This window comes from Leptonychotes weddellii, chromosome 14, assembly GCF_054177405.1.
Source record: "Leptonychotes weddellii isolate Sample4059 chromosome 14, ASM5417740v2, whole genome shotgun sequence".
Taxonomy (NCBI): domain Eukaryota; kingdom Metazoa; phylum Chordata; class Mammalia; order Carnivora; family Phocidae; genus Leptonychotes; species Leptonychotes weddellii.
Genome location: NC_138382.1, coordinates 15,029,048 through 15,056,445, shown reverse-complemented (window position 1 = coordinate 15,056,445; position 27,398 = coordinate 15,029,048). Strand labels below are relative to the sequence as shown.

General features: G+C 40.6%; 1 protein-coding gene across 1 annotated transcript in view; it reads right to left on the bottom strand.

The window, feature by feature from the left end:
- The window catches only part of PCSK5 (proprotein convertase subtilisin/kexin type 5), a 440,253-nt gene that overhangs the window by 295,039 nt on the left and 117,816 nt on the right, over positions 1-27,398 (bottom strand). The window contains exons 4-5 of the mRNA XM_081804067.1: positions 21,987-22,130; positions 18,151-18,227 (exon numbers count right to left, since the gene is read on the bottom strand). Of these exons, the coding sequence (XP_081660193.1) occupies positions 18,151-18,227; positions 21,987-22,130 (221 nt within the window). The remainder of the gene's footprint in view (positions 1-18,150; positions 18,228-21,986; positions 22,131-27,398) is intronic.

Here is a 27,398-nt window from a genome sequence, read left to right as displayed (position 1 = left end):
TATTAAAATTTTATCGTAGCATTCACATTGATTCAACTTTTCAGGCTCCAAAAAACAAGACAAAAGAAAACAACTGTATTGATACGCAAACATTTTATGGGAAAGCCTTTGTTATAATATCCTTCACTATCTTCCTCACGGAAAAGTTCCAGAAAATGTGGTAGTTCAAGGCGACAACTGCTGAGAAATGGAGAGTCCTGATGGCAAAATTAACTGACATTCTCTCACAAGTGAGGATTTTGTAAAGTGTCCCCCACACACTCCCTCTACCAACAGATTATTTTTGCCCCTGCCTCGGGTCACAGATCACTGAGAACACCGAACTGTCTCTTTCCAACATTTTGACCACTTTCCCGTTCAGTGCGCATCACTGGAACAGCAGGTGGACAACCAGGAAGGCAACCGCAGGCCAGTGAAATCACAATGAGGTAAGGAACTTTGTGAAGGGGGCAAAAGAGATTTAAATTGATTAGCCGCAAGACGCACTACTAGACATTGTATGTGTCTGGTAACGGTCAGTCAGTACCTCAGACAATCACCAAATTGTTTCCTTTTCCTAGGAAGAAAAGCAAAATGACTTGGCAATCATTTTCTTTTCCTCTCCCTCTGCCGCTTTAAAATGGAAGAATTCTGGATCCTTGCTGTTAACCAAATGGCATTTACAGCTCTCAGTTGGCATAGGGCAGCTGAGAATCTAAAATGAGGAATGCTTATTCCATTTCTATTTCCATGGAAACTAGTCACCAACTGGTGAAAACAAGGTAGATCAAATTTTTGAACAAGAATGTTGAAATAATCACTCTTTTAAAACTTTTCTCCTGCATCAGGACGAAGCGCAGAGTTGAAGCTCAGGAACACACAGAGGTCTGTGTGGTAAGCAATTCACCACTGGCTTATTGTTGCGACTCGTCCCATATCACAGTCATTACTGTATCTGTACATATTTTTTGGTCACTCTTTGGAGGATGAATTGCTATAAATCCAATAAATGAATAATATAATAAAATATGAAATTAACTGAGTTTTTAAGGGTGTTTATTAAGAAAAGCTGGGAGTAATCCACTAAATTTAATAACTCCTTTCAAAATTTATGATCTTGTTCCTCTTCTATCCTTTTACCAAACACATGAGGCAGGATATGGAGATTTAGAGAGAATGAGTGTACTATAGTCCATTTTCTTGAAGAGCTTTAGGAGGAGTATTCTATTTTTTTTGGAACTCTGCAATGAAAAATCTGACTGAAACGACCACTAAGACAGCCAACGGTATCAGAGCAGAGATGATCTCCGTAACTCTTAGGTCCATGTAATCTTTCCAGGAGAATTTCAGACCCATGTCCTCCTCTGCCAGAAAAAAAATCCAGATTCTACTCTCACAGTTTGCACATGTACAATATACATGTTCTAAATTGGGTGGAAATAATTTCCCCCAGACAAATAACAGAATGGAAAGTGTCGATGATTCATTTGACCTGCAGCTCTGTCACGAGGCGTTCTTGGTGACCAAACCTCTACATTAGCTCTAATACCATCAGTTAGTATGTAGGTTAGTAGGGCCCGTGGTATCCTGAACAATCAGAATGCATTATCTCCAATTCTCACAGCAAACTCCAAGTAGCTCATTTTGTCTCCATTTTATATGCAGAAGACAATTAGGTCTCCCAGTGGCCAAAAGACTTGCCCCAAGTTATCCCTACAATCATTTAGCTTATTTACCTGTATCAGACTTTGATGGTCATAATCCTCCTGTCCAGACACACTTCCCTATTTCTAGCTTGTAACCCCAATTAAAAATATCACCATGTCTATTTCTAATCTCATTAATTCTAATCTCCTCATATTAGTAGAAGATAAATATATGTAGAAATGCCTGACCTCAACCATTGCTATTTTTCTGAGTATGCACAACTCATTCATGATTATTATTATTTCTAAGTTTTCAGCTAACTTCTAGATCTGAAGTTGTTCCTTAAGTGGTTCAATTATTTCTGATTTCTTTCCTACTTATGCTAAATATTTAAGAGGTTTGACCTTAATTTTTAAGATCAACGTTACAGCTAGTAAGAATACAATTATAATAAGAAAAGTAGGGGTGTGTGCATGTGTATGTCGGAAAGGAGACAGAAAGAGAAAGAGATTGATTTTCACTAAATTTCAAATCTCTCAAGGAATTATCTTGAAAGTTTTACTGATCAGTAATTATATGTGCATGGTCCATTTTCACCTTCTCATCCTAAAATTACTTAGTGAAAATTTTTTTAAAGATTCTACCAGTTGATTTACCTCATTTCAAGAGAGGCCTGCACACAACACCTGAAAGAAAATTAAAACCTAAATCCAAGTTTAATTAATTTATAATTTCCTTTTTGTTGGCTAAGAATAAGAATCAGTTGGTGTTAATGAACACAGCCCCAGGTAATCTTCAATATTTTATTTCCATGCAAACTGCACTGTTTCTCAAGTCTAAACAGAAGCCTCTTAATTTTAGCCACAGAAAATACTTGCAACAAGTAGTTGGTATTAAGTTTTTTGTTTGTTTGTTTTTTGTTTTTACTGTTACTGAAACAATTAGTTATTGATAGTTATTTAAAACAAATAGAAACAAAATAAATAAAATCTTAAAAAAAATAAATAAAATAGAAACAAACCCAAAATGGCATGGCAATTTTGCACAATAATTTGGATTTTAAGAAAAGAACATGTTCAATTTCATTCAAAGCTTTATATCTGACACTGGTTTTAGATTCTTCATCCATAAAATCTGGTATTTTACATTTCTTGTTCTTTTCTGTTTCCCTGTTTTCTCAAGTGAAAAGGGGGCAGTGATCCTGCCACAGGGCAGGGATGTAGGGATCCTCAGCTTCCAACTGGGTTACATTAGTAATAACCACAACGCGCATCAAGATTACATCTTCCATTTAACAACCGATAAGCATGGTAGAATAATAACATAACCACTTATGGAATGCTTACTATTCACCAGTCTCCAGGACATATGCAGCATGCTATTCCTAGAGAGCTGTAAAAAGATTAGTTAAAACTAGAGCGTAATGCAGTGTTAGGTGGTGAGGCTAAGAGACAATGGATCTATTATAATTTCTTTGCACACACCTCATGAACTGGTCATAAAGGTTTTGAAGGTAGAGGAAAAACATTGTTCAGATTTCAGTTTTAAATAAAAGAGAGGCTCTGGGGAAAGTAAGAAATTTGTGGATTTTCCTTTTAACAAAAAAGAAAAAAAAAAAACCAAAATGGCCAAAGAAGATGACTTTTATCCCAAAGCTTGCAAGGAGCTCACTAATTCAGAGACTCTTTCAGCCATGACAGACATTCTCTCAGTAATGATTACTGCCTTCTATCAGTCCTTTTCCAAGGCAAAGGTCAAATGCTACCACCTCTCGAAGCCTTCCCTACAATTTGTGCCTACTTCCAGTGACAACCCCTCCAAACCCATTCCTCTGGCCCCTAGCACTGGCTTACCATGGTTTGTTTTGTATAAATAGAACTTTTTACTTCAAATAATCTTAGGAGAAATCCAACCATCCAAAATAGATTTTAGTGTAGATTTTAAAAACGGGTGTGACTTAGTTGAGGAACAGAGGGCTCTGTTCATTTCATATAGTCAGCTGAGTGACACTTGGGCAATCTGAGAAATCTATCAACACACTCTAGGGCTCCATGAAATACTTTTGGAAAACCAATGGTCTTCAGTTTACATCCTGCCTACTGGTTTACCTGTTGTACCTTATCAGTTAAGTGATGGATCAATGTTCATTGTCTACATACCATAACTCTATCACTAGTTTTATTAAGAAAGAACCAAAAGCAAACTGTCATTCTCCGAAAAGGTATTCAAAAAGTCTTTTCTGAATGAAACTATATGCCACAAAATAAGCACTAAATTCCCATCAACTAACTACCTTTATTTACATGAATTAAGAAATGTCTATTGTTTATGAATATTATATTCAAAAAAGAATATCTAGTACTGTGTTCCAAATTAGAGTATATTATGTGATACAGAGAGCATGAGTTTGGAAGCCAGACTCACTTTCGTAAGTTCTGTGAATCTGCCTTGAATTTTACTTTCTTTCTCTGGAAAGAGGGGGCAACAATAATGAGATTTAATTACAGCTTCTTTACTGTAACTGGCCAAGTGAAGCAGAAAAGTAGTTTATTAAAAGGATATTGGGAAGCTCAGAATTGTTAGGAGCACAAAATAACCAAGATGGAGGCTAAGGGTGAAGAAAAACACAGCTGTTCTGCTGAGAGAGAGAGAGAGAGAGAGGGCCAGGGAGGAGAACCCAGGCAAGTGACTGAGAGCTTGCTTGGCCTTTAGGTCACTAGCCTGCACAACTGCTACTGATTTAGAATCTAGATCCCTTGGCCTGGGCCCTACTAGAGCAAGGGAGGTTGGGCAAGTGAATAGCATCCACCATTTTCAGCTGCCATACTAGAAAACAGTCTTTGCTCTCTACTGAGACAGAGAATTCTTCACACATAAAGAATTCAGATACTGGGGCACCAAAAGAATTACCTACTACCCCTCTGACACGGAAACTTTATAAGTCAAGTGAGAGTATGTGTAGGCATGCTTTGTAAACTGTAACGTTCTAGATAAGTAATCATTTTTAGTAGGCGGCTCCTCTGTATTTGAGAGGATGAGGTCTGAGATGACTTGGAAGGATTAATGCGATTCAAGGGAACCAGAGAACCTCTCTTTTTCTCATTCTGTCATGGAAAACATATAGTGACCCCACTGAACTCGATTTAGACTGTGCCGAATTTCTAGCCCAAGGCAAAACCAGTCAAGGGTTTCTGGGGAGACGAAGTTGTTCTCTGCATCCCCACCCAAATCATGTACCAAACTTCTCAAAGCTATAGAAGTGCTCACAGGAAGCCAAATAAGCAGCTTGTTTTATAATAATTTTAAAATTATTATAGGACGAACAACTTTTCCAGTATGAACCATATGCATGTAGTGTTTGTCCATGTCTCTGCATAGGCACGGTTTATAGGCTATGGCTCAAAACCCCCTCTCAGTGTATAGAAGGAGTATTCAATTTTATTAAACAACTTATCTAGCAAGCAGTCACGTGGACCTCCCTCCCCATATACATTTTCCTGTTTTACTCCAAGTATACATCTTAGAAATCTAAGTGTGTTATATTCATATAGATTTCAGAAACCCATGAACCCTGTAAGAAAAATGGGTGAATTTAATACATGAGTAGGATCCTTCATACAGTTTACTTTCTTAGCATAAGAAGAAGTATCTCCCTAATCAAAGACAAAGATAAAACAAGAGTTATATATTTTTTTTCCAACCAGGATGGATTAAACATGAGTTAGTATCCCCTATAACTGAAATAAGTTTTCCAATGGGGATTCTTTTTTTTTTTTTTTTTTAAGATTTTATTTATTTATTTGAGAGAGAGAGAGAATGAGAGAGAGCACATGAGAGGGGGGAGGGTCAGAGGGAGAAGCAGACTCCCTGCCGAGCAGGGAGCCCGATGCGGGACTCGATCCAGGGACTCCAGGATCATGACCTGAGCCGAAGGCAGTCGCTTAACCAACTGAGCCACCCAGGCACCCTCCAATGGGGATTCTAACAGAAGTTCATAGAAACACAATGAGAAAGTTGGATGATGATAAATGGAATCAATTAATGTAAAATAGTATGCATGATCATAAAACACGGAAGAATGAACATCCACATAATTTGCAACGGCTTACCTGAATACCTTCTCATACTGCATTTGGGCTACAAAGATTTCAACAAATTTGAATGAACACTCCTATAAATACACCAGCAAAAGGGCTCTTGTTCCATACTATCATGCTGTGTGGAACACGGTTCCATCATGATGATGCCTCTAATATTACTCCCCAAAGGGGGCCAAACAATTTGATATAAATTCAACCCACAGAAGAGTTAAGCCACAGTTGCTGTGGCATCTCTGTAGTGGGAAATACTTCAGTCACAACAGGGGCCTCTACTGCCCCAAGTACGGGTGATCAGGCGAATGCACGGTTGTTAGTTAAGCTGCTCCTGAGATTGCTCCTCACTTGAGGACCCCATTTATCTCCATTTGAATTCAATTTCAACAAAGTCAAGGCCTCTAATTCTTTGATCTTCTCAATGAAAACCCCAGCTCCTTCTCACATGCTCCGCTGCCCCATCCCCCATACTCCCTACATGAGGCATGAGATGGATGGACAAGAAATAGAAAAACACAAGCAAGTGTTTTCGCTGCACATATTGCCACTCCTTTGAAAAGCATTAAAGGGACTTGTCGTTCTGTCACGAAGAAAAATAAATAATTTTTATGAAAGAGTCTGATGTTCAATAAAAGTAACAAGGGTTGCAATTAAGAGTGCTGAACAACTTAAGTTCTATTCAAATCACCTCTAGTGCAAACTATGTAAATGGGTGCCGAGACTGGGGCCATTGCTGGAGGCAGATCTGTGCCTACTCTGCATGGTAACAGCATCATGCTGGTGCCTGTGGGAAGCCCAAGGTATCAGGACGGGGGGAAAAAAGAAAGGGATCCGTAACAACCTGACACAGGTGGGGCTGCAGGGTTGGTGGGGGGGTAAAATGAGTCTCTATTTGGTAATGGGGATGGGGGTGGGAGGCGGGGTGTGACCCTGTGAGGATGAACCTCAGAAGGAGCAAAACTAACCAACAGCAAAAAGGTCATACAAAATCTTTAGCAGTCAGCTAATCTCAGCCCAGGGCGTCACCACAAGGTATTTTATCTGCAATTCATGCAAATTCAAATGCATTTACTAGCATATGCAAATTATATGCAGATGATGTGGGGATATCTAAAAATAGGAAGAGGTAAACTCTCCTAACAAAGGTCAGTCTTCTTTAAAATTCATGAGATGGCAGCTTGTGATGAGAACATGCTACAGAGAAAGTGGGGATTCAGGGGAATTTGCTGGAAAATCTCCAGTAGTCAACTGTTCTTCTCAATTTCTTCAAGCTTTTTTAGGTGCAAAATGATTCACCACAACTCCCCAAAGCAGGACACATCCTCGAGACCCCACACCCTTCTTAGGGTAGGAAAAGGCTTCTGATGTCCTTGGGCTCAGTCTTTCCCTCCTACAGAGAATCTTGCACGGCCCACATTTCCAGAGCACTCTCTGGGGCCATCATTTAAATATAAAAATATCAGGAAAATGTCTGTTAGTTATGTGATTCCAACCTCAAAGAGTCCGTATCTCCACATAGATGTGAAAATTAACTCCTGCCCTCTGTGAATTAGACTAAGACTTTACCTTATTTTTTAATTATTACCACCTTAATAACATCCATTCCTTTGACAATTTTATATAATTTCCCAAAACTTTTATTTACACTATAACCACTTGGTTCTCATTCAATTTTCTTTTACAGTTATTAATACACATTAGAATTGTTTGAGAACTAGAAGTGTTTGAGAACTACAATTGTTGAGAACTAGAATTGTTTGAGACCCTAGCTGTGTCTTTCCCATGTGAACCACTGATCAGAACACCTGAAACCTTCCTTTTTTTCTTCTTCTTCTTCTTTTTTTTTAATGATAAAGCTTTCCCAGTCATATGTCTACCCTTGGGTCTCCTCAAGTGTTGGTAGCTGAGTCTCTTCCTATAGCAAGCTCTGAATAAATAGCCCCTAGATTCATTTATTTCCATAGAACAAATACCACTGTGAAGTCAGACCTATACAATCATTTTCTGTAATAAAAGATCTCTGTTACTTGTTCAAAGTCACATGTACACAAGGTGTTGGTGACCTTTGTGGCCCAATCCCCTCTCTGTGGAGAAACAGCTCAGACTACCAGCCCTTGGTAGAACCAAGCTACTGAATATTTACTGAACACAGTAGTGCAACATTCCAGTGATTACGGTTTTCCCAAGGTAGTAAAGTTACTAAAGCATGGGCTCAACACAGTAATTAATTTCTCATCTACTTGACCACAGATTAATTTAGCTACGCAGGTAAATAGATGCTGCAGGAATAAATGAGCTCAAATTCTGTCACCCGGTGACATTAAGCATTTTACTCCACCTCTCTCGACTTTTGCTCTGAATGTGGGTTGCTGTGAGCAGTAATTGAGAAAGCATCCAGATGCGTTAATTTTATTAGCATTGCTTACACTACATTCAAATATAGTCGAGTAGCAACCGCACAGACTTATAGGTTTTTTTGGTTAAGTCAGCCAGGGACATTGAGATACTAATGTGACGAGGGAGGCTCTGATAAGATGCTTCTCCAAGTCCACAGATAACAGTGAACGACAAGGCTGGAACTGGTACACAGGTCTCATCCAAAAGCAGGACCTTTTTTTTTTTTTCTTCTTTTACTCTATCACCTTGCCTTCTTTGGTGACCAAAGTTATGAGAACTAATCAAATATATTCTGACCGAAAAGACCTATTTTCTGCCTTTCCACCTTTTATTGAGGATTGTAATTGAAATGCACACCTACTGCTGATATTAAACACACATACTTAAGTCCATTGGAACAATAGGCTTCTACTGTAATTAACCGAATTGCTCAAACATAAAAATTATGACATCCTTTTCAGCTAGTAATAAAAAAGAAATTCTAACTGTAGTCCCTTAACTTAGACAGCGTTTGATCTGAATAGGAAGACAACCAATATCTAAATAATATCTTGTTAATATTAAAATGAACAATTAGCCAGTCTGTAGTTTGATTATATTTTCAGCCTATTCTTCTAGTATCTATACAGGGAGTGAGATAAGCAAAACATGGCTCTTTTTCTCCTGAGTTTGCCTTCTTTTTCAGCATCTAACATGAGTGTCCATTGGCTGAATGCACTTGAAAGGTCTTGCATGTCTTCTCTATAGCTCTGAATAATACACATAAGGCACTGCTCACATTGACCTCTCAAGGTCTTCATGCTCTAAATTTTATGTATTTCAGGGCATAAAGAAACAAGAGAAAATAGAAAGATCCAAGGCAGAGGTTAGAGAAGAGGAAAAGAGAAAGATAAATAAATATACCTGTCTGGAAACTCTGCTCAAATGCTTAATCCATTATTTAAAAAGGATACTTATCTTTCCCTTACTGCCATTTCCATCTGCTTTAGAGGCCTCAGGAATTTGCGAGTTTGTTTTTGAAATAAGAAATTTAAATTGAAGCACCTATCAATTATTCATGTCAATAGTGCACTCGGTTTGCATAAATTATACCCAAACCTCATTTTAACCTATAGCATCTATCAGCCCTTTATTGAAACTGTTACTGAGAACCCCAAGAGACCATGTTCCCAAATCCTGGAAGAGAACACACCAAAATCAACAAAGAACAAAGGGGTTCTGAAGATTGCATTATCATGATTCTAATCCCTAGAATAATTAATGCAGTTTTATAAAAATTAATACTTATACTTCAAGCGACAGGTGTATAGGAATTCTATATTAGGTAACTATTTTTTGTATTTGTCAGGTCTCATTAAAAAATACAAAGCCATTAACACAACTCCTATGAATCTAGTGATTTTCTTTCTTGGAAGAGTCTGGACATTTTTTCTTTTAGTCTACCAAAGATACCAGGCTAAAAAACTAACATACCTATCAATCAGGGCCGATCAGGAAACACTGGACTTTTTTATACTGGGTAACATGAGAAAAATTTACTCAAGGGACTTCACATAAAGATGCAGGCAGGATTTGGGGAAACCAATAGGGAATAGTGTGGTGTTCTAAATCAGAAACACTGGAAAACCCCTAGCTCTAAGGAACCATGGGGAATGAGTGGTTATTGATGCCCATAAAGGAGAGCCCTCAAGAAGTCAGCCTTAGGGCCACCTGATAGTAATTATGATCTTCAGGTATCCAGCTAGTCCCCAGTGGTCCAATAAGGAGGGGGCAGAGAATAAATACTCCTTCTTCACTCCTCGGTATCCCAATAATCTCCTGCTTGAGACTTCCATTGGCCAAACCCAATGGGAAGCCAGAGGACAAGGGAGTCTATTAATACAGTCCTTAGAGGTCAGGTTTCTGGGATACATAGCAGGGAGGAGGGTCAAAAAAAAAAAAAAAAAGATATTCAGCACAAAAATCCAGTATATATATATATCGTACCTTTTGAATAGTTACTATTTTAGGATACATTTCACAAATTCATCTATATGAGCAATCAAGGTTGATAGTCTTCTAATTACTGTAAGACCAAATAGACATTTTACACCCCAAACTAAACTGGAAATCTTCTCAGTATCTCTTCTTGCCTCTTGCCTCTCTACTCTCTACCTTGGTAAATGCGACCCTGTGTAGAACAGGAAGGGTTTTATAAAAGCAGGAAATTCACAGGTGCTTTGATAACTCACCGGAGGGTATCCAGCTCAGATGATGGAGGTGAGAGAAGGCATCACAGGGGAAGTGGCAGGAGTTGAAGGGGGAGGAGGGACCACATAGGTGCAGATGGGGGGAAGGTTGTAGAGTTGCAGCACTTTAAGGGAACTTCACAAGTCCCGCAGGGCTGATAAATAAAGGGGGAGAGCAGGGGACATGCGGGGCAGAGCAGGCTTAATAATGAGGGAGGAGTGGGCAACAGAGCGTCTTGTACTTTCAACAAAATGTCAAGACATTAAAGGGTTTTTTTAATTTATATATTTTTATATTTTCTATTTATATATTTATATATATTTTTAAATTTTTATTTATATATCACTCGGGCAGCGGGATGGGATGAGCCTGGAGACAGGGAAACCATTTAGGAGATTTTACAAGGATGTCGGTGGGAGAAGGGACAAACCAACAGACAGCTGGAGTGGAGGGATGGATGGGGGTGTGTGCATCTTGGGTGAGCTACTAAAGAGGAGGACTAACATGCTGAGGGGGGCAGGGCTTGAGACCAAGGGCTGGGGAGGGCTGGCTGGCTTCTGGGCTGAGAGAGGCCTTTTCCTGTTGTATTCCAACTTTGTGTGAGGCCCCAGACCCCAGCAACTTTCCAGAATCTATAAGATGGGTCAAAAATGTTACTTATCTCAAAGTATTGTATTATGATCCCATATGACAGAAACTGATTTTCTAAAATATTTGTTGTACGTTCCTTCCTGACATAGAATGTATACCTGCATATGAAAAGGGTCAGGTATTTTTCACAACTATCTTCTCTAGATACATGAAGCCTCTAGCATGTAGTCATTGTCACGTGAATTCATTTGATAACCACTGATTAAGTAACTACTGTGTAGTCTATCATAATGCTATTTTGTAAAAGGACTAGAGGAAAAATGTTGGAAATACTTGGAAAAATAAATCGGCCGCTGATACTGGCCCTTCTTGTCTTCGGCAGATTTTTTTCTGACCTATTTAGCTATAGGATAATTTTATCTGAAGTGTTTGGCTAAATCCTGGGTATAAAGAAATAAGACTCCCATGGAAAAATGTTTATTCAGGTTCTCTGCCTTTTTTTTTTTTTTAATTCCATTAGTTGTTTTTTTGGTGTTGAGTTGTATAAGTTCTTTATATTTTTTTGATATCTACCCTTTATTGGATACATCATTTGCAAATATCTTCTCCCATTAAATAGGTTGCCTTTTTGTTTTGTTGATGGTTTCCTTTGCTATGCAAAATTTTTTATTTTGGGATAGTCCCAAAAGTTCAATTTTGCCTTTGTTTCCCTGGCCTTGGGAGACATACCTAGAAAAATGTCATTACGGCCGATGTCAGAGAAATTACTGTTTATGTTTTTGTCTAGGAATTTTATGGTTCCAGGTCCCACGTGTGGGTCCATTTTGAGTTTATTTTTGTGTTTCATTCTTTTGCACGTGGTTGTCCAATTCCCCCACTACCATTTGTTGAAGAGACTGTCTTCTTCCCACTGTATATTCTTGCCTCCTATGTCATTGGTGAATTGGCCATAAAAGCGTGGGTTTATTTCTGGGCTCTCTGTTCTGTTCCATTGGTCTATGTGTCCCTTTTTGTGCCAGTACCATGCTGTTTTGATTACTGCAGCTTTGTAGTATATCTTGAAATCTGGGATTGTGATACCTCCAGCTTTGTTCTTTTTCAAGATTGCTTTGCCTATTTTGGGTTTTTTGGTTTTTGTAGTTCCATACAAATTTTAGGATTATTTGGTTTTAGTTCTGTGAAAAATGTTGGTATTTTGATAGGGATGGCATTAAATCTGTAGATTGCTTTGAGAAGACATACATATGGCCAAAGACACATGAAAACATGCTCACTATCACAAATCATTGGGGAAATACAAATTAAAGCCACAATGAAATATTACTTTATACCTGTCAGAATGGCTAAAATCAAAAAGACAAGAAATACCAAGTGTTGGTGAGGATGTGGAGAAACAGGAACCCTTGTGCACTGTTGGTGGGAATGCAAACTGGTGCAGCCACTGTGGAAAACAGTATGGAGGTTCCTCAAAAAAATTAAAAATCAAATTACCGTATGATCCAGTACTTGCCCTACTGGGTATTTACCCAAAGAAAATGAAAACACTAATTCGAAAAGATACATGCACTTCTCTGTCTATTGAAGCATTATCCACAATAGCCAAGATACAGAAGCAGCCCAAGAGTCCACTGATACATGGATGACAAGACATGATACATACACATACACACACACACACACACACACAGAGGAATATTATCCAGCCATAAAAAAGAATGAAATCTTACTATTTGCAACAACTTAGATGGACCTGGATGGTGACTGCATTGTTCTAGGCTTAAAATAGAAAATGCCTCCCTACAAATGAAAGAGTCTCCTGGCATTTCATACCACTACTCCTATTTCTGATAAATGAATTATTGATGTCTGAGTTAGAGCTTCCCTTCCCTAGGTAGACACACACACACACACACACACACACACACACACACACACAGAGAGGAATATTATCCAGCCATAAAAAAGAATGAAATCTTACTATTTGCAACAACTTAGATGGACCTGGATGGTATTACGCTGAGTGAAATAAGTCAGAGGAAGAAAAATACCTTATGATTTCACTCATGTGGAATTTAAGAAACAAAAGAACAAAGGAAAAAAGAGACAAACAAAAAGCCAGACTCTTAAATACAGAGAACAAACTGGTGGTTGCCAAAGGGGAGGTGGGTAAGGGGATAGGTGAAATAGATAAATGGAATTAAGAGTACACTCCTATTGATGAGCACTGAAAAATGTATAGAATTGTTGAATCGTTACAGTGTACACTTGAAACTAATATAATACTGTGTGTTAATTATACTTGAGTAAAAAATTTAAATAAACAAGGTTTCTACCTGTTAAGGTTATGGATCTCAAGAAAAGGTCATTGATCTAAAGTTTTTTTTTCCCTCTAGAATGGAGTTAAAATATTTTCTCTATAGTTAGAAAACATTTGTTACAATCATTGGCTTTGTTTTGGAACACTATCTCCTGAAAACAGTCCCCCATCTGCAGGGATGAGAAAGAGAAGGCCACGTGCACTTTGATTTCTACAACATGGCGACATACATTCTTAAAACCAGAAATGACATGTGCAAGGAGACTAAAGAATCAGAAAAAAAATGTACTTCCATCTACCCTGCTTAAATCTTCCTGAAAATAGAGATCAGAAAGAAAAATGAAAAAAATTAATTCCTTTTGAAAAATGAGTCTTTAACTTATGGATTGGTTCATTTTCAAAAGGAATTAGATTCTGGGCCCACATATCGCCCATTCAAGATATAATGTGTGCTCTCACCTCCCACTAAATATGTTGCTATGACTTTTAAATGGAGGGAACATTTAACAAGAAGCAACCTAGGGAAGGGAAGCTCTAACTCAGACATCAATAATTCATTTATCAGAAACAGGAGTAGTGGTATGAAATGCCAGGAGACTCTTTCATTTGTAGGGAGGCATTTTCTATTTTAAGCCTAGAACAATGCAGTCACCTTTATTCGACAAGCTAATACGAATGGAGACAAAGCCGAACAGAAGGACAGCTTTTATGGTCTCCTCCACTGAGGCTATTTCTTTATGCACCTGTTATGTGGGGGACATGAAAAAAATGACAAAAAAGAAATTTTGGGGGCACCTGGGTGGCTCAGTCGTTAAGCGTCTGCCTTCAGCTCAGGTCATGATCTCAGGGTCCTGGGATCGAGCCCCGCATCGGGCTCCCTGCTCAGCGGGAAGCCTCCTTCTCCCTCTCCCATTCCCCCCTGCTTGTGTTCCCTCTCTCACTGTGTCTCTATCAAATAAATAAATAAAATCTTAAAAAAAAGAATTTTTATAACTTTTGTACTTCTGCAGTGATTTCTGTCACCCTCAAGTTTTAGCACTAGAAATGTAATCATGTCAGTCTGAGAGAGATGATTGGCATGGAGTTTTGAGAGTGCTTTCTCTCGTAGTACTAAAACCCACCACGCATTAAAGTTTCTCAAGTCATCTACCAATTAAATCCATTAGTTCGGAGCCCAAGTTATTTCATCCCCGTGCCCCCCAAGCATTTAGCACAGAGCCATTCACAAAGTAGGGTCTCGGTGAGTACCTGTGGAATGAATGAACAGACGTGGCTAAGCAGGAAATAACTCCAGACACACTCTCAAGCCTACTGGTCAGATCATACAAAGAGGAGGTTTTCACAGAGCAGACACCTGAGCCGCTTCATTCTGACGAGGATTAGAAATTTCTCCCCTTCACTCTCTTGCGTCAAATTCAAAGACTCGTGGCTCTGCTCGAGGAGATGGGGAAACAGAACTGCAGAAAAGCAGATTTACTGACCCATTTACTGAATGAGTCCCAGCTCTCATCACCTAAAGCAGCAGAAAAACCTACCGAAACCTCTAACCTTGGAAATAAACAAAGACCTCTAAGTCTTACATTATTTGAAATGTTCATAGGCACATATATTTTGAGATGATTGTGATTTTTAATTATTTATCAAGAACCAGAAAGAGGAACAGAACACATAATTACAATAACAGCTGTAATTATAATTATAAATTATCTAGCACCTGATATGTAGTCTGTCGTATGTTTGGTGCTTTAGGTATTTTACTGCTAACCTTGGGAAGTATTATTGTAGTAATTTTAGAGATTAAGACAACAACAACAACAAAGCTTTAGTCAAAGTTCAGAGTACTCAGGCCCGAAGATTATAAAGCTAATTAAGGAGAACCAAAACTAACCGTCAACTCTTCTGAACTACAAACCCACTGCTAATTTCCTGATGCCACGTGACTTCTATTCAAACAGAATTATCTCGCTTAAAGACAGATCCATCAATCACATCTATAATTACGGTCTAATGAGCAGAGAGGCTATCTTAACCCCAAATGCCTGAATACATGGCTTGTGTCTGGCCCAGAAAACATCAGGCGGTACTCCTGAGAGGAGCTAAAGGGTAATCTGTTGCCCCAGGTCACGCTCATAAAACAGAGGTAGGGAATGGTGCTGTTGTACCTCTGGAAATGCCATATTTCACTGTCAAGACTACAAACACAAGCACGTATCTAGAACAATGCCTGTGTGCTCCAATAACAAACCCACACCACACTCAGTGAACCATGGACGGTACTTAGAAGGGGTTAAAACAGGACACACCAGAATACGCCACAGTGAGCAGGACTATGGCGATGCTTCTCAAGAACAGGTCTCGGGGAGAGCCAGGTTTGAAAGGAATACTTGCAAAGGATATGGTTTTTTTTGTTTTTTTTTAAAGGCAGCCTGTAAAAAGCCATCAAGGCCAACACTCAAAGAGCTTAAGAGCTTAAGCACAGCCTCTGTGGTTAGCGATGTTAGTCACACGTCCGACACGCCCTGGAAAACAGTCACCGTCACCACCGAGAGTTTCAGTGCAAAAACTCGCCACATGTGAATTCAGACAGCACTGCCTACAGGGTATGATACGTTTCTGGTTTCTACCTATAGCCCCTCTTGCCCCTCAATATCCTGCCCCCAAATACTTCGGGTGTTACCATGATCTAGTCTTTCCTGTAGCATTCCAGTCCCTCTTTGCTCTCTACAGATGTTGATGGAATAAATCAAACTGATGGATATAGTATCGTACAGATCTCCTATATGCTTGCCTCGAAAACACAAATTTCTTCCGATACCATCGATGTATTGGAGATCACTGTAAGCATAATGTGAAATTTACATGTGTTGATGCACAATTTTATCCTAGAAACTCTAAGTGAATGTAGAAAACGCATCGCCATGGGAATACACAAAACCCACACAGCTACACACCCGAAGAGCACCACGGTCCCCACCTGTCCACGTCTGCCGCCGCTACTCCCTGATTTCGAGTACCTCACCTTCCACCTTCAGTAACTGGCAAGTTGCCCTGATTCCAAAGGCCATCCTGGGTGGGGGGTGGGGGGCTAGGGGGTGTCCTCCACTCTGCTTAATTTTCCCCTCGCCTCTCAACTGATTCATTTTCCTCCCTATTCTTTGTTCTTTTTCAAAATTTTCATCTCTTTTTTTTCCCCCCTCTTTTTTTCTCTTGCACACCGAGTGGCATGCATTCACATGTACAAGCAGACGTAATGTGCACACAATTCCATAAGCAAACTTCGGGTGTTTTTCAAGATAAAGTGGCGCATTTATTATAATTTTACATATTTCGTAACCACTTAACATGGATACAACTGGGCTATTTTTTTAAATAGGTCCCTACCATTTTGTGTGTGTGCATCACCGATGAAGTTTTTGAGCGCTGAGCTCAAATTTCACTGTCTTATTACTTGGTGGTTTTAGATTTTGCGGAGTGCAAGTGTTTTTAGGAAGGCTATGTCGCAATATAGCAGAATGAACTGTATATCGAAATTTATCAGTGGCGACTTTTTGGTATTGAAACTTCAAGATTCTTCATCAGTGTTTCAGGCTAGTTCATAAATTAGGTTAAATACATTAGCTCGCATTGTCTCAAATTATGACCCTTGATGTGAAATTCACTATAACTTTAAGCAGTGTAATCTGGACAGCAATGGCCAGGACTGAAAGAAAATTATCCAGTTCAATTTAGGTCCCTTTCTTTTTTTGTTTAGAAGGCTCTGAAAAATTCTATCGAAATCAATTTATGCATTAATGCTTTCACCATTGAATCTGATCTGTAACATTTACCGAATTATTAGCAAACAGCATGCTTTCCACAGTAACTTTTTTGAGGCTTCTTTGTGGATGGTGAAAAGAGGGGGGGAAAAAAAAAGAAAAAAACCCATGTGCAGTCACAATTATCTAGGTCAGATGGTTTTATCTAAACTTATTGACTTAATCAAATCATACTCGCTAAGAAATTTTTTCCTAAAGAAAAACAAAGGCTGGAAATAGCATGTAATAAATGGGCAAAACACCTCTTTTTGCTACTTCTGAGATTCCAGACTAAAACATGTAAGTAAAAATCGAAATGATAGCATTTAAATCACAGCATTATCCTGGAGGAGTTTTGGAGTAAAAGGAAAAAAGCTAATGTGATCTAGAGATTAGAAATATCTCCTAATCCTTTAAAGAATCTGGGTCATCTTAAGCAAGAAAAACCATTCCCATTTATTTTCTGAAGAATGTTAAGATATTCCATGGTATCAAATGGATGTGCATTTTCATCTGCTCTCACAAGAACTACTGTACTAACCGGAGAGTGGAAAAGTGGTTAAATGGGTTTCTATGGCTCTTGAATGTGAAGATAAGAAAGGTAATAGGTTCTGTACATGGCAAACCTTATAGGTATTTCACGTGTATTAGTAGAAAATACAATCACTACAGAAGAACAAAGAGGCTAATAAGAAAGCCCCTGGCAGAGACTTCAAGCACAGGGGTCAATGAAATTTGTTGAATTTAACAGAATAAAGAAACTCTTTTGGCATACACATTGTTTTGCCTTTCCCTTTAGCACCCCATCCCCAAAAATGGGTCACCGGCCAATTACCTTATGAGGGGCAATACTCCCCAGCTGTGCCCTCAAGATATGGAAATGCTGAGTCATTCCCCAGGGTTCTCTCTGCGATCATTCTTACCATGGAGACCACCCCTTTTTATTACCCAGAAGCTTCAGTGAAAAGACACCTGTTCACCCTGGAGCAAATTTATGGATCATTTGTTACCAAGGCTTTCTAAGAAAATACTTCCCTCAGCAAGAGGAGAAAACAAAAATCCTTGGCAGCCACAGGCCAGCCCCCGCTCCGCTGGACCTTACTTGTTCTCGTTGCTTGCATCGTAACGAGGCATTGGGTCCAGGTCATTCCCATTCACGTCACAACTCGCCAGAGCATCCTACGGCCACAGAGGAGTGAGCAAGAGGAGGAGACAGACATTTAGTAATTAGCCATTAACCAGGAGCCACATGCATTCTTAAACACATTTCCGCAAGAGAGTAATTAGATTAAATAATACATTCATGGTTCGGTGGCATCAGGAGGCCTTGTTCAGTAATAATCACTGTTGTATTGTATTTTTCTCCTTAAGGTGAAAAAACACTCTCCACAGACCAAGGAAGAACCCAGACCATTCTTGCCAACATATTTTCCCTCATCTCTGGAACTGACCTCGCATTCACTGCCTCTGAAGAGGTCCCCAGTGACCACCTTTTCGGTGCAGTATTCTTGGACTCTCTAGAAGCAAAGTGATTTATTTTCCAGGGATTCTCTCTCTATTCCTTACTTCATTTCTGGAGTGTGTAAATTCCTTATGATTCAAAGATTTTTGAAGATAATTCACAAACTGGCAAGCCAATTAAAAATCAGTATTAGAAATTTATTATATTAGGTATCGTGGTATCTCTATCAGACAATAGCTGTCTGGTTTCAGATGTTGTATCTACTATAAAAGAGTCTGTAATTCAGACTTTTTACTGATACCCAATGATCCTCTGTCCCAACCAAAATAATGAACAAAGTTTTATTCTAGGTCAAGGCTTCAAAATGAGGGAAAAGCATCTCTGAAGCCAAAGCTGGATCTGTCTGCTTTTAAAAGTGATTGTGAAACATCTCCAAATTTCTACATTCCTTCCTTTTGATTTTCTAGATTTCTGAAAAGAAATTACTGGCTTATATCTTTACTCCAATTTATATCACAGTAGGTAGAACTAATTTAGACTGTTTTGTGTTTTCTGACACTTTAGGGTAATTCCTGATTTCAGTTTTAGTGAAAGCCAACGTGTTTTCTAGCTTTATCAAAGACTCTTGTTTCTGAAAATAATGTGTAGTACATAGAGTCTGATGTCTGGAGAAATTATGCAAAATACACGGGACATATAAAGGTGGTAGGTAAGTCCCTGCTTCTCCTATAAAGGCGGCCCCACAGCCCCCCATACTGGTCACTAGAGCATGAATGGTGTCCATCTAGTATAACTGACTAATTTTACTTATAAGGAAACAGAGGCCCAAGACAGGCTGTGTAACTTGGCCAAAGGCATGAAGCAAACCAGCCTGTGGAACCAAGATTAGAACCCAGGCCATGTGCCCCCTGACCCCATCCAATGTGTTCTTCCCTACACTTCACCAGCTCCAACATCAGGACAACTGAGAAGCAGCGGTACTGCTCGTCACACAGATATGTTCTAGAGAATTCTCCTCCAAGGGGGGAAAAATGAAAGAGGCAAAGAATGCAATCATAATTAGGTTAAAGCCGTCTGTGTTTCATCAAATATATTCCTAGCTGGTGGGGGGCAGGAACACCCCATAAATACCACACTGTGTATGACCAGAAAGACTTCTCTGTTGGGAGAGAGGTCCCCACACTTCTGTTCTTTATACGACCTGGGCTCACTCACTATAGCCTTCAGGTTCCAGCTTCTCCCCTCTTGAAGGAGGAGACGAATAGAAAGTTCTTTTTAGCTCTCAAATTCTATGCTGTGAATGCCTGAGTGTGCTTGGAGGCAGGGTGAGAGCGGCCGCTCAAACGTTTTGTTCAAATGAGAACAAAATGAATCTGCAGTTCCTTCTCTCTCTCTCTTTTTAACCTTCGGGAAAAGTCACCTAATTTGGCGGAAATTGTTTCAATATGTCACTGTAAAAAATTAATTTGTGAAGTTTCTTGGCTGAATGTTTGACACAAAACGGGTGACGGGGGAAGACTGTAAGGAAAGATTCAAGTGTGAGGAGACACTGGGGGTTTGTGTGGGTCAGAAATATGGGTCACTGTGAGCCAGTGGGAGTTTCTGGGGCACCAAGGAAGGGGCTTGGAGGTATTTTATTTGCAAAGATAAAATGAAGTCTCTTCAGGAGAATTAATTTGAGATTCAGTATCATGAAATAAGCAAGACTGAGCAAATAAGAAAAGAACATTGGAGAGAATACGGTGATCACGCTCTAAAAACGGTTTCATAAGAAGCTGGAGCAGTAGGGAAAGGGGGGCAGAGGAGACATGGAGGGGATACCCGTGGTGCCCAGAAACCAAGCCTTCCCATGCTGAGGGAGATGGAAATAGAGAGAGAGAGAGAGATCAGATTTCAAGAAGGCATCATATCCCTGGTCTCTGAAACTTGGCCTTAAGGAAAAGGTCAGGTCCACTCTGAGTGAGCCCAGAACAATGTACCCCAGGGCCGCTCTGTGTCCACTGAGGCAGCAAGCATGCTGGGATGGCAAGTCCTTTGTGCTGATGGGCAGAGGGACCTGCAGGGCAGGGCCTGCCTCATCATTCTCTGGCAGCTCAGGGCACAGGGTGGTGGGCTGGGCTTACTGAAGTGCCTCCTTTAACGACCATGAAATGGAATATAGAAGACAAAAATCTGCGGAGACGGGGTCCTCCCAGCTATATAGCTCAGGATTCTCTGTGGGTCCCCTCCGTGAACACGGGGCAAAGCTTCCCACCCTGGCCCGTGGCTTTCCTCCTTTGGGGTCAGTAAGAGTCCTGCAAGGGAAGTAAAGCAGACTTCACCATGATTTAGAGCTGCTTGTATTTTCAGGGATAGGAGAGGAAACTGTAAGCGGCTAGAAAATCACTGATTTTAAGAGAAATTTTTTTCAATACCAACATGAAATATAATTTAGGGACCCTCGACACGGCCAAAATTTTGGAATTAAAAGGAATCAGGAAGGAAGAGAGGAGGATGAGGGGGAAAAGCGATTGTTGTTTAAGCGGCATGCGGTGATATCAGTGTTCCTGGGTGGAAACAGTCGTCACCAGAAAAGAGGTCTGAGGGGAAGTCAGAAGACATGGGTGTGAGTGGGATCCACAGGATTTTCTGCTGAGCCCTCATGGGAATCAGAGTTGTATTTGCAGATAATAGGAGATCGTTGCAGGCTCCTTATAAGAGAAGAAGTATTTTAGAGAGAACACTAAGGTTGTCAGGAAACACAAATTTGGAGGACAGAGAATGGCATATTGAGAGATAATATGGCCCTCTCAAGTGACCTTAGAAAGGAGAAGCCAATGGAAGGAATGAGCTTGGAGGGGGCAGAGTTTAGAGAGATCACTGGCACATTTCTAGGCAGTAGATACCACAGTGGTAGATGGAACCCAGAGGCCCAAGGGGCAGAAACTGACCCCAATGTTCCGTGGGCTCTGTGGTCTTGGGCTCATCCTACATCCTCCTGGAGTCCTGGAATCACAGTTCCTCCTTCAGAGAGGGAACTGACTGCTTCCCAGGACTAGTAGGAGGCTGATCACTATTGTCCTTTGAAAAAGGGAGTAAAAAAAAAAAAAAAAAGAGAAAGAGACCAGTAGAAAAACTTGAGAAAAGTTCTAAGTACGCTTTCTCCACAAGAGAAACAGAGTGTGTGGCGTGGCTTTGTGGATGAGTCGTTGAGAAGAGTGGTCATTATCAGGAGCAGATGGTGGTGGGGGTGAGGCTTCTGCTGCCTTATCACTTGCTTTTTGTCATCAGAACATCAAAGGCACTTGAAAGTTGAAAGCAGTAGCTCACCTCCCTGTACTCAGAGGGTGCAACGTTTTGTAAGATGGAAGCGATACGCAGAGCCTACTGTATTTGCTAGCTGCCCTTTTCAGTAGTAACCCCACTTCTTGACAGTCCTCACACGCGTCCCCTTACTTCCCAGGATGGAGGGGGCTCCGACCCCAGCACACACTCACGTAGTTCTGCATCAGATCCGGGTGGGTTCTCTCAATGCCATCATCCAGGATGGTCACAACGATGTTCTTTCCCGTGTAGCCTCTCTTCCAGGCTCCTTCGATGTTCATGTCTGATTGGCAGGGATGTGTGTTGTCACTGCAGTGCTGAGGAAGGAGGAGGGAGAATTAGACGGTGCAGATGACTAATAATCAGAAGATGGGCAAATCACCTTCTTGTGCAGATAATGGGTTACGTTAACGGACATGTGGTGGTGGCCTGCAGAGCAGAAGCATGGGTCTCTAGCATAATAACAAGAGAAGGCAGGAAGGGTACATGTGGGGAAGGCGAGCAAACAGAAGTCTTCTGCCTGCTCTGCCCTGTGCTAACGCCATAGATCCTTTGAAAAAAATAGAGTCAAATAAATTCCATCCCAGCAGCACAATAAGGGATGTATCATTTTATTGTCAGCACGTATTAATGACACAGAAGAAAGCATTGGAACGTTTCATTTATAAACCCAAACGAGGCAACTGCAGAGCACACGCTGGATAATCTCTTAACCAGGCCCCTGGAAGCCAAGCTGGCCAAAACTGAGAACTCAGGCAGCTTTCGGACAGTGTCAGCTAGAGGAGGTGCTACTGTCTGAAACCCACGAAGGAGGAAAAAGTAACAGTTTCATCAAACTTCTTTTGCTGAATTAGCCATGGCTATCATACCATGATAGGTAGGGGGCAGGCATACTCAGTCAGCGGTACTCGGAGAAGGGAACGAAGAAGGGAACCAAGTCTGGACAGGAAATGTGTGTGAAGGATTCAGAGGGCAGACTGGAGAAACATCGGATCTTAGCTCGTTAGGGTCATAGTCATGTCATTCCACAATGGCTACAACATAGAAACATAGCAAGAAATGCACGAACCCAGCAGCTCTTCCTGACATACTAGCATCCATCCAACCCACACAATGGCCCCCTCCAAGTCCATCTCTTTGAAACATCCCTCTGAGCGGTGTTGTTTCCCAAGTTCTTAAGACTTCGTAGAGGAACAAAGGAAAAAAGACGTGCTGTAACATAATGCCATCGTAACATGGGCCACCCCAGATCGTACCATTCTCCATTTTCTTCCTGCCTTTGTAACAGTTCAGCTCCTCAGGAGAGGGGAGAGAATGCGAGCTTTGTAGGCCCTGAGCGTAATGGAGATCCCACTGCCACTGACTCATCTAACGTATACTTTACTGAGCACCTACTACACGCTGGGGTATGACGGTAAGCAGGCAGAGAAGGTTCCCGTCCTAATGACCCCTCCGAAGGGGAGACACGGATAATAAACCAACAATACCATTCAGAGTCCTCCTTGGGTTTTTAAGGAATGAAAGAGGGTGACAGGATGGTGAATGCCAAGGGACCGGAGCAGACCACTCTCGGGGGATGGGAGGTGGAGCCTGTGGTCTCCGGGAGTGAAATCAGAGCTGATGCAGGACTGGTGACAAAGAGCTGCTCTGCCCAAGAACCTAGAGATGTGTCTTCTTGGGAGAGGACACAGTAAATGCCAGGGTAATGTACGGTGGGCAACAGCTTAGCACACTGAAGACAGAGAAAGAAGGTGGTGTGTGGCTGAAGCTCAGGGAATGAGGGGAAGAATGGCCTGGAAGACAGCCAGTTAGAAGGGGAAGAGAGGTCAGACAGACCATCCAGGGCTTTGTAGGCATGACTGGGCTTTTATTCTAACTACAACCTAAATAAATGGAAGCTCATCTCTTTCCAAACTTCACCCATCAAAATCCGATGCTAACAAGAGACAGATACCTCCAACAGCCCCTGACAGGAATTTGTAAATTTATTCTCCAAATGAGACTGTCTTTCATTGAATGTTATCAACACACCTGATAGTTTCAAGGATTCATTCTAACAAAGGGTGTACCCATTTTTGACCACAGGTAGTATCAATTTCATAGAGGATGGGGGCTTATATATTTTCTGAACATCTGTATCTTTTTCTCACCTCCTTGACTTCTTTCTGGCATTTGAGGCCCTGCACACATGCATGCATGCACACACACACACACACACACACACACACACAATCTACTATGACACTGACCCAAATTCCACTTTCTCCACCTCTCCCTAGTTTCCCAGGCACAGTTCAGCCCCTACACCTCTCCTCACAAAGACTTCTCATGGCCTTCATCTGACTCATCGGTCTCTTCCCTATCCCTGAACTCAAGGATACAGACAGACAAACACACACACATATTCTGTCCTATACAGTCCAACCCCTACTTAATAAATTCTGCTGAACTGCTCTTGACTGTTGAATCTTGTGTGTGAATCTTGCCCTATTGATTGTAAGCCCCTCTAAGACTAAGCATTAAACCAAGTCTAACCTAAGACCGGCGGACTGATCACATGCGTGAGGGCATATCCTCAACCTCATTTCAAAGGTCACAACTGCTATGATGCTCACTGTTCCGACCTCATCAGAGATATCTAGCCAGCTAATGCTTGGTTAATGGAGATGTTCATGAAAGAAACAGTGTAGATTTCCGAAAGGCCTATGTTTTCCAGAAGTCTCCTTCTGGCCAAGAGTGTGGGCCTCTCCTCACCAAACACTTTGATGTAACACAAAGCAAACTTGACCGGTTTCCATGTCATTTTCCCTTTCTCAGAACCTGTTCTGGCCACCTGTGGTATCGTTTGTGACATGAAGTAATGTTAATGTGGCCAAGAGGTGGGCTGGAGGAAGGAAATGCGCAGGAAATGGGTAACCCGCAAATGGGATAACCATCCTGAAGTGGAGGGACGCTTCCTGAAATTGTAATTATGAAAATTGAAGAAAACCAGCTGTCTATGGAAAACATGTGTGTTAAAAGTGAAGCAATTAGGTTTTTTTCTTCCACCTCTGCTTCTGTTGAATCTGACTTTAGCAGATTAAATATTTTTGTACCGTATTTTTTTCTTCTCATCTGCCAACATGGGAGGGGAAGGAGGGGAAATGTCCAATTGATGCTTTCCTTTGGATAATCTAATATAGCAAGTAGCCAACATTCCCAAAGAAAAAGAAATCAGGGCCCGAGGTGTTTTCTGCAAATGAGTAATAAGGCCAGAGGACCCTTAAATCAGAATCCTAAATTCTGAAGGTGATCTTTAGATTTTTGTAACACACATTTCAAGTGGTCTAGGCTTCCACACATGTTTCTGATGTGGTTGTTTCATACACCCAAGGTACCCAGAGAGCAAAGACTACAGAATATACTGATGCCAGTCAACAATGACCAAAGAGGAGAATGAATTAATCACTTCCTCAACTGCGTCCTTGAAATGGCCTTTAAACTGGGCTCTATTTACTTGACCAGGAACCTATGTTACAGCATCACCCAAAGGCAAAAAGAACATAGCTTAGCCCTGATTTCCTCAGACATAATCAATCAGTGTTGAGAAGATCTCGGCCAGAGCTGGAACTCCAGACTAGTTTCCGGAAATGTGTTCCCACATATGTAGTCCATAGACTGGTATTCACACAAGAGGCCAGTCAGACCCTTCCAGCATATCTGAAGATGATGCAAACCACATACATGCACAGTATGTGCAACATAAATACTTATAGTAAATGTACGTACCTTCGTTTCGGAATAAGGTACTATATTTTCAATGACGGTCTACGCACAGGGGACTAAATATTTAGAAAGGACACAAAATGGAAAATATCTGCAGAAACAATGGTTGCCACCTAGGTCTCCCATTCCTAATCCATAAGAGCTTTTATTCTTTTTAGGAATGCATTTTGAGAGTTTGCTCTGTGGACTTTGGAAATGGCCTCTTCCATACCCAGGTTATGAGCTATTCTGCTTAAGGAGTAGCACAGAGGACCAGAGGGGAATGGAGGGAAAACTGAATGGGAGGAAATCAGAGAGGGAGGGAGACAAACCATGAGAGACTCTGGACTCCAGGAAACAAACTAAGGGTTACAGAAGGGAGGGGGTGGGGGGATGGGGTACCTGGGTGATGGGCATTAAGGAGGGCACGTGTTGTGTAGAGCACTGGGTGTTATACGCAACTAGTGAATCACTGAACTCTACATCAAAAACTAATGATGTACTATATGTTGGCTAACTGAACATAATAAAAATAAAATTACAAAAAAACCCTTCATAAGGTACTGTATGTTGGCTAATTGAACATAATAATAAAAAATTAAAAAAAAAATAAACCACTCTGGGTGTGTCTGCTTTTCTTGTGTCTTCATAAACACATCACAGTGTTTGCTCAATGAAAGAACAGTTGATACTAAAAATAAACACCTTTGTTACATTCTCATGAACCTTTTCTTGAGGGACAGGTGGGGGGTAATTCTCAATGTCATTCTTTTTAAGCATCTCCAAGTTCTGAAGGTCTTCAATGGACTGTCAATTTATATGCTGTCAACAGCCCACTAACATTGAAAACACCTATTGTTATCATCGATACAGTGACTCCTAAGACTGCATCTCTGAGTATACACTGTTAATAAGAATGCAGAATACACAAAAATTCTGTTTTATGGACAAATTCAAAAACATATCTAGTCAACTTAGTATAAGTGTATATATACTTGAAATTCTTTGTAGACTCTGGAGTCCAAAAGATGTAAGAAATTGAAAACAACAACAGGGGCGCCTGGGTGGCTCAGTCATTAAGCGTCTGCCTTCGGCTCAGGTCATGGTCCCAGGGTCCTGGGATCGAGCCCCGCATTGGGCTCCCTGCTCGGCGGGAAGCCTGCTTCTCCCTCTCCCACTCCCCCGCTTGTGTTCCTGCTCTCACTAACTCTCTCTCTCTTTGTCAAGTAAATAAATAAAATCTTTAAAAAAAAAAAAAAAAGAAAACAACAACAACAACAACAAACCAGAATGGATACTCCCCCCTAAGGGAAATAGAACTGACACCTACAAGATCCTTACCATGGCCAAGCCTTGGACTAATTACTTTATGTGGTCTAGCTTCATTTAAGACTCAGAACAACTGTTTGAAGGAAGTACTTTCATCATCTGCTTTTAACAGATAAAAAAAAAAAAAATGGGGCTTAATCAGCTTCGGTAACCTTCCAGAGTTCACACAGCTAGTCAATATTAAAATTAGGATTCTAAAGGAAGCAGTCTGACACCAGACCACAGGGTTATGGAAACTCTTCTGTTAAAAGTTAAAACAGAAGAGGCTTAGAGGAAGCCGTAACATGTGCCAAGTCAGGAGTAGATGTTGGACAATATAGCCCCAATAAAGAAATTCAAATCACAAATCTCACTTGCCTTAGCACTGTAATCAATGCATTCAAGGGATAAGGTAGAATACAGGTGAGTAAGACTTAAGGGACCTAATTTTTCCTAATTCCACTTATTCCAACACATCTTTTAGGAAATTGCAAAGTTTCTATTTTTTATAGTTAAAATAACAGAGAGTTCAC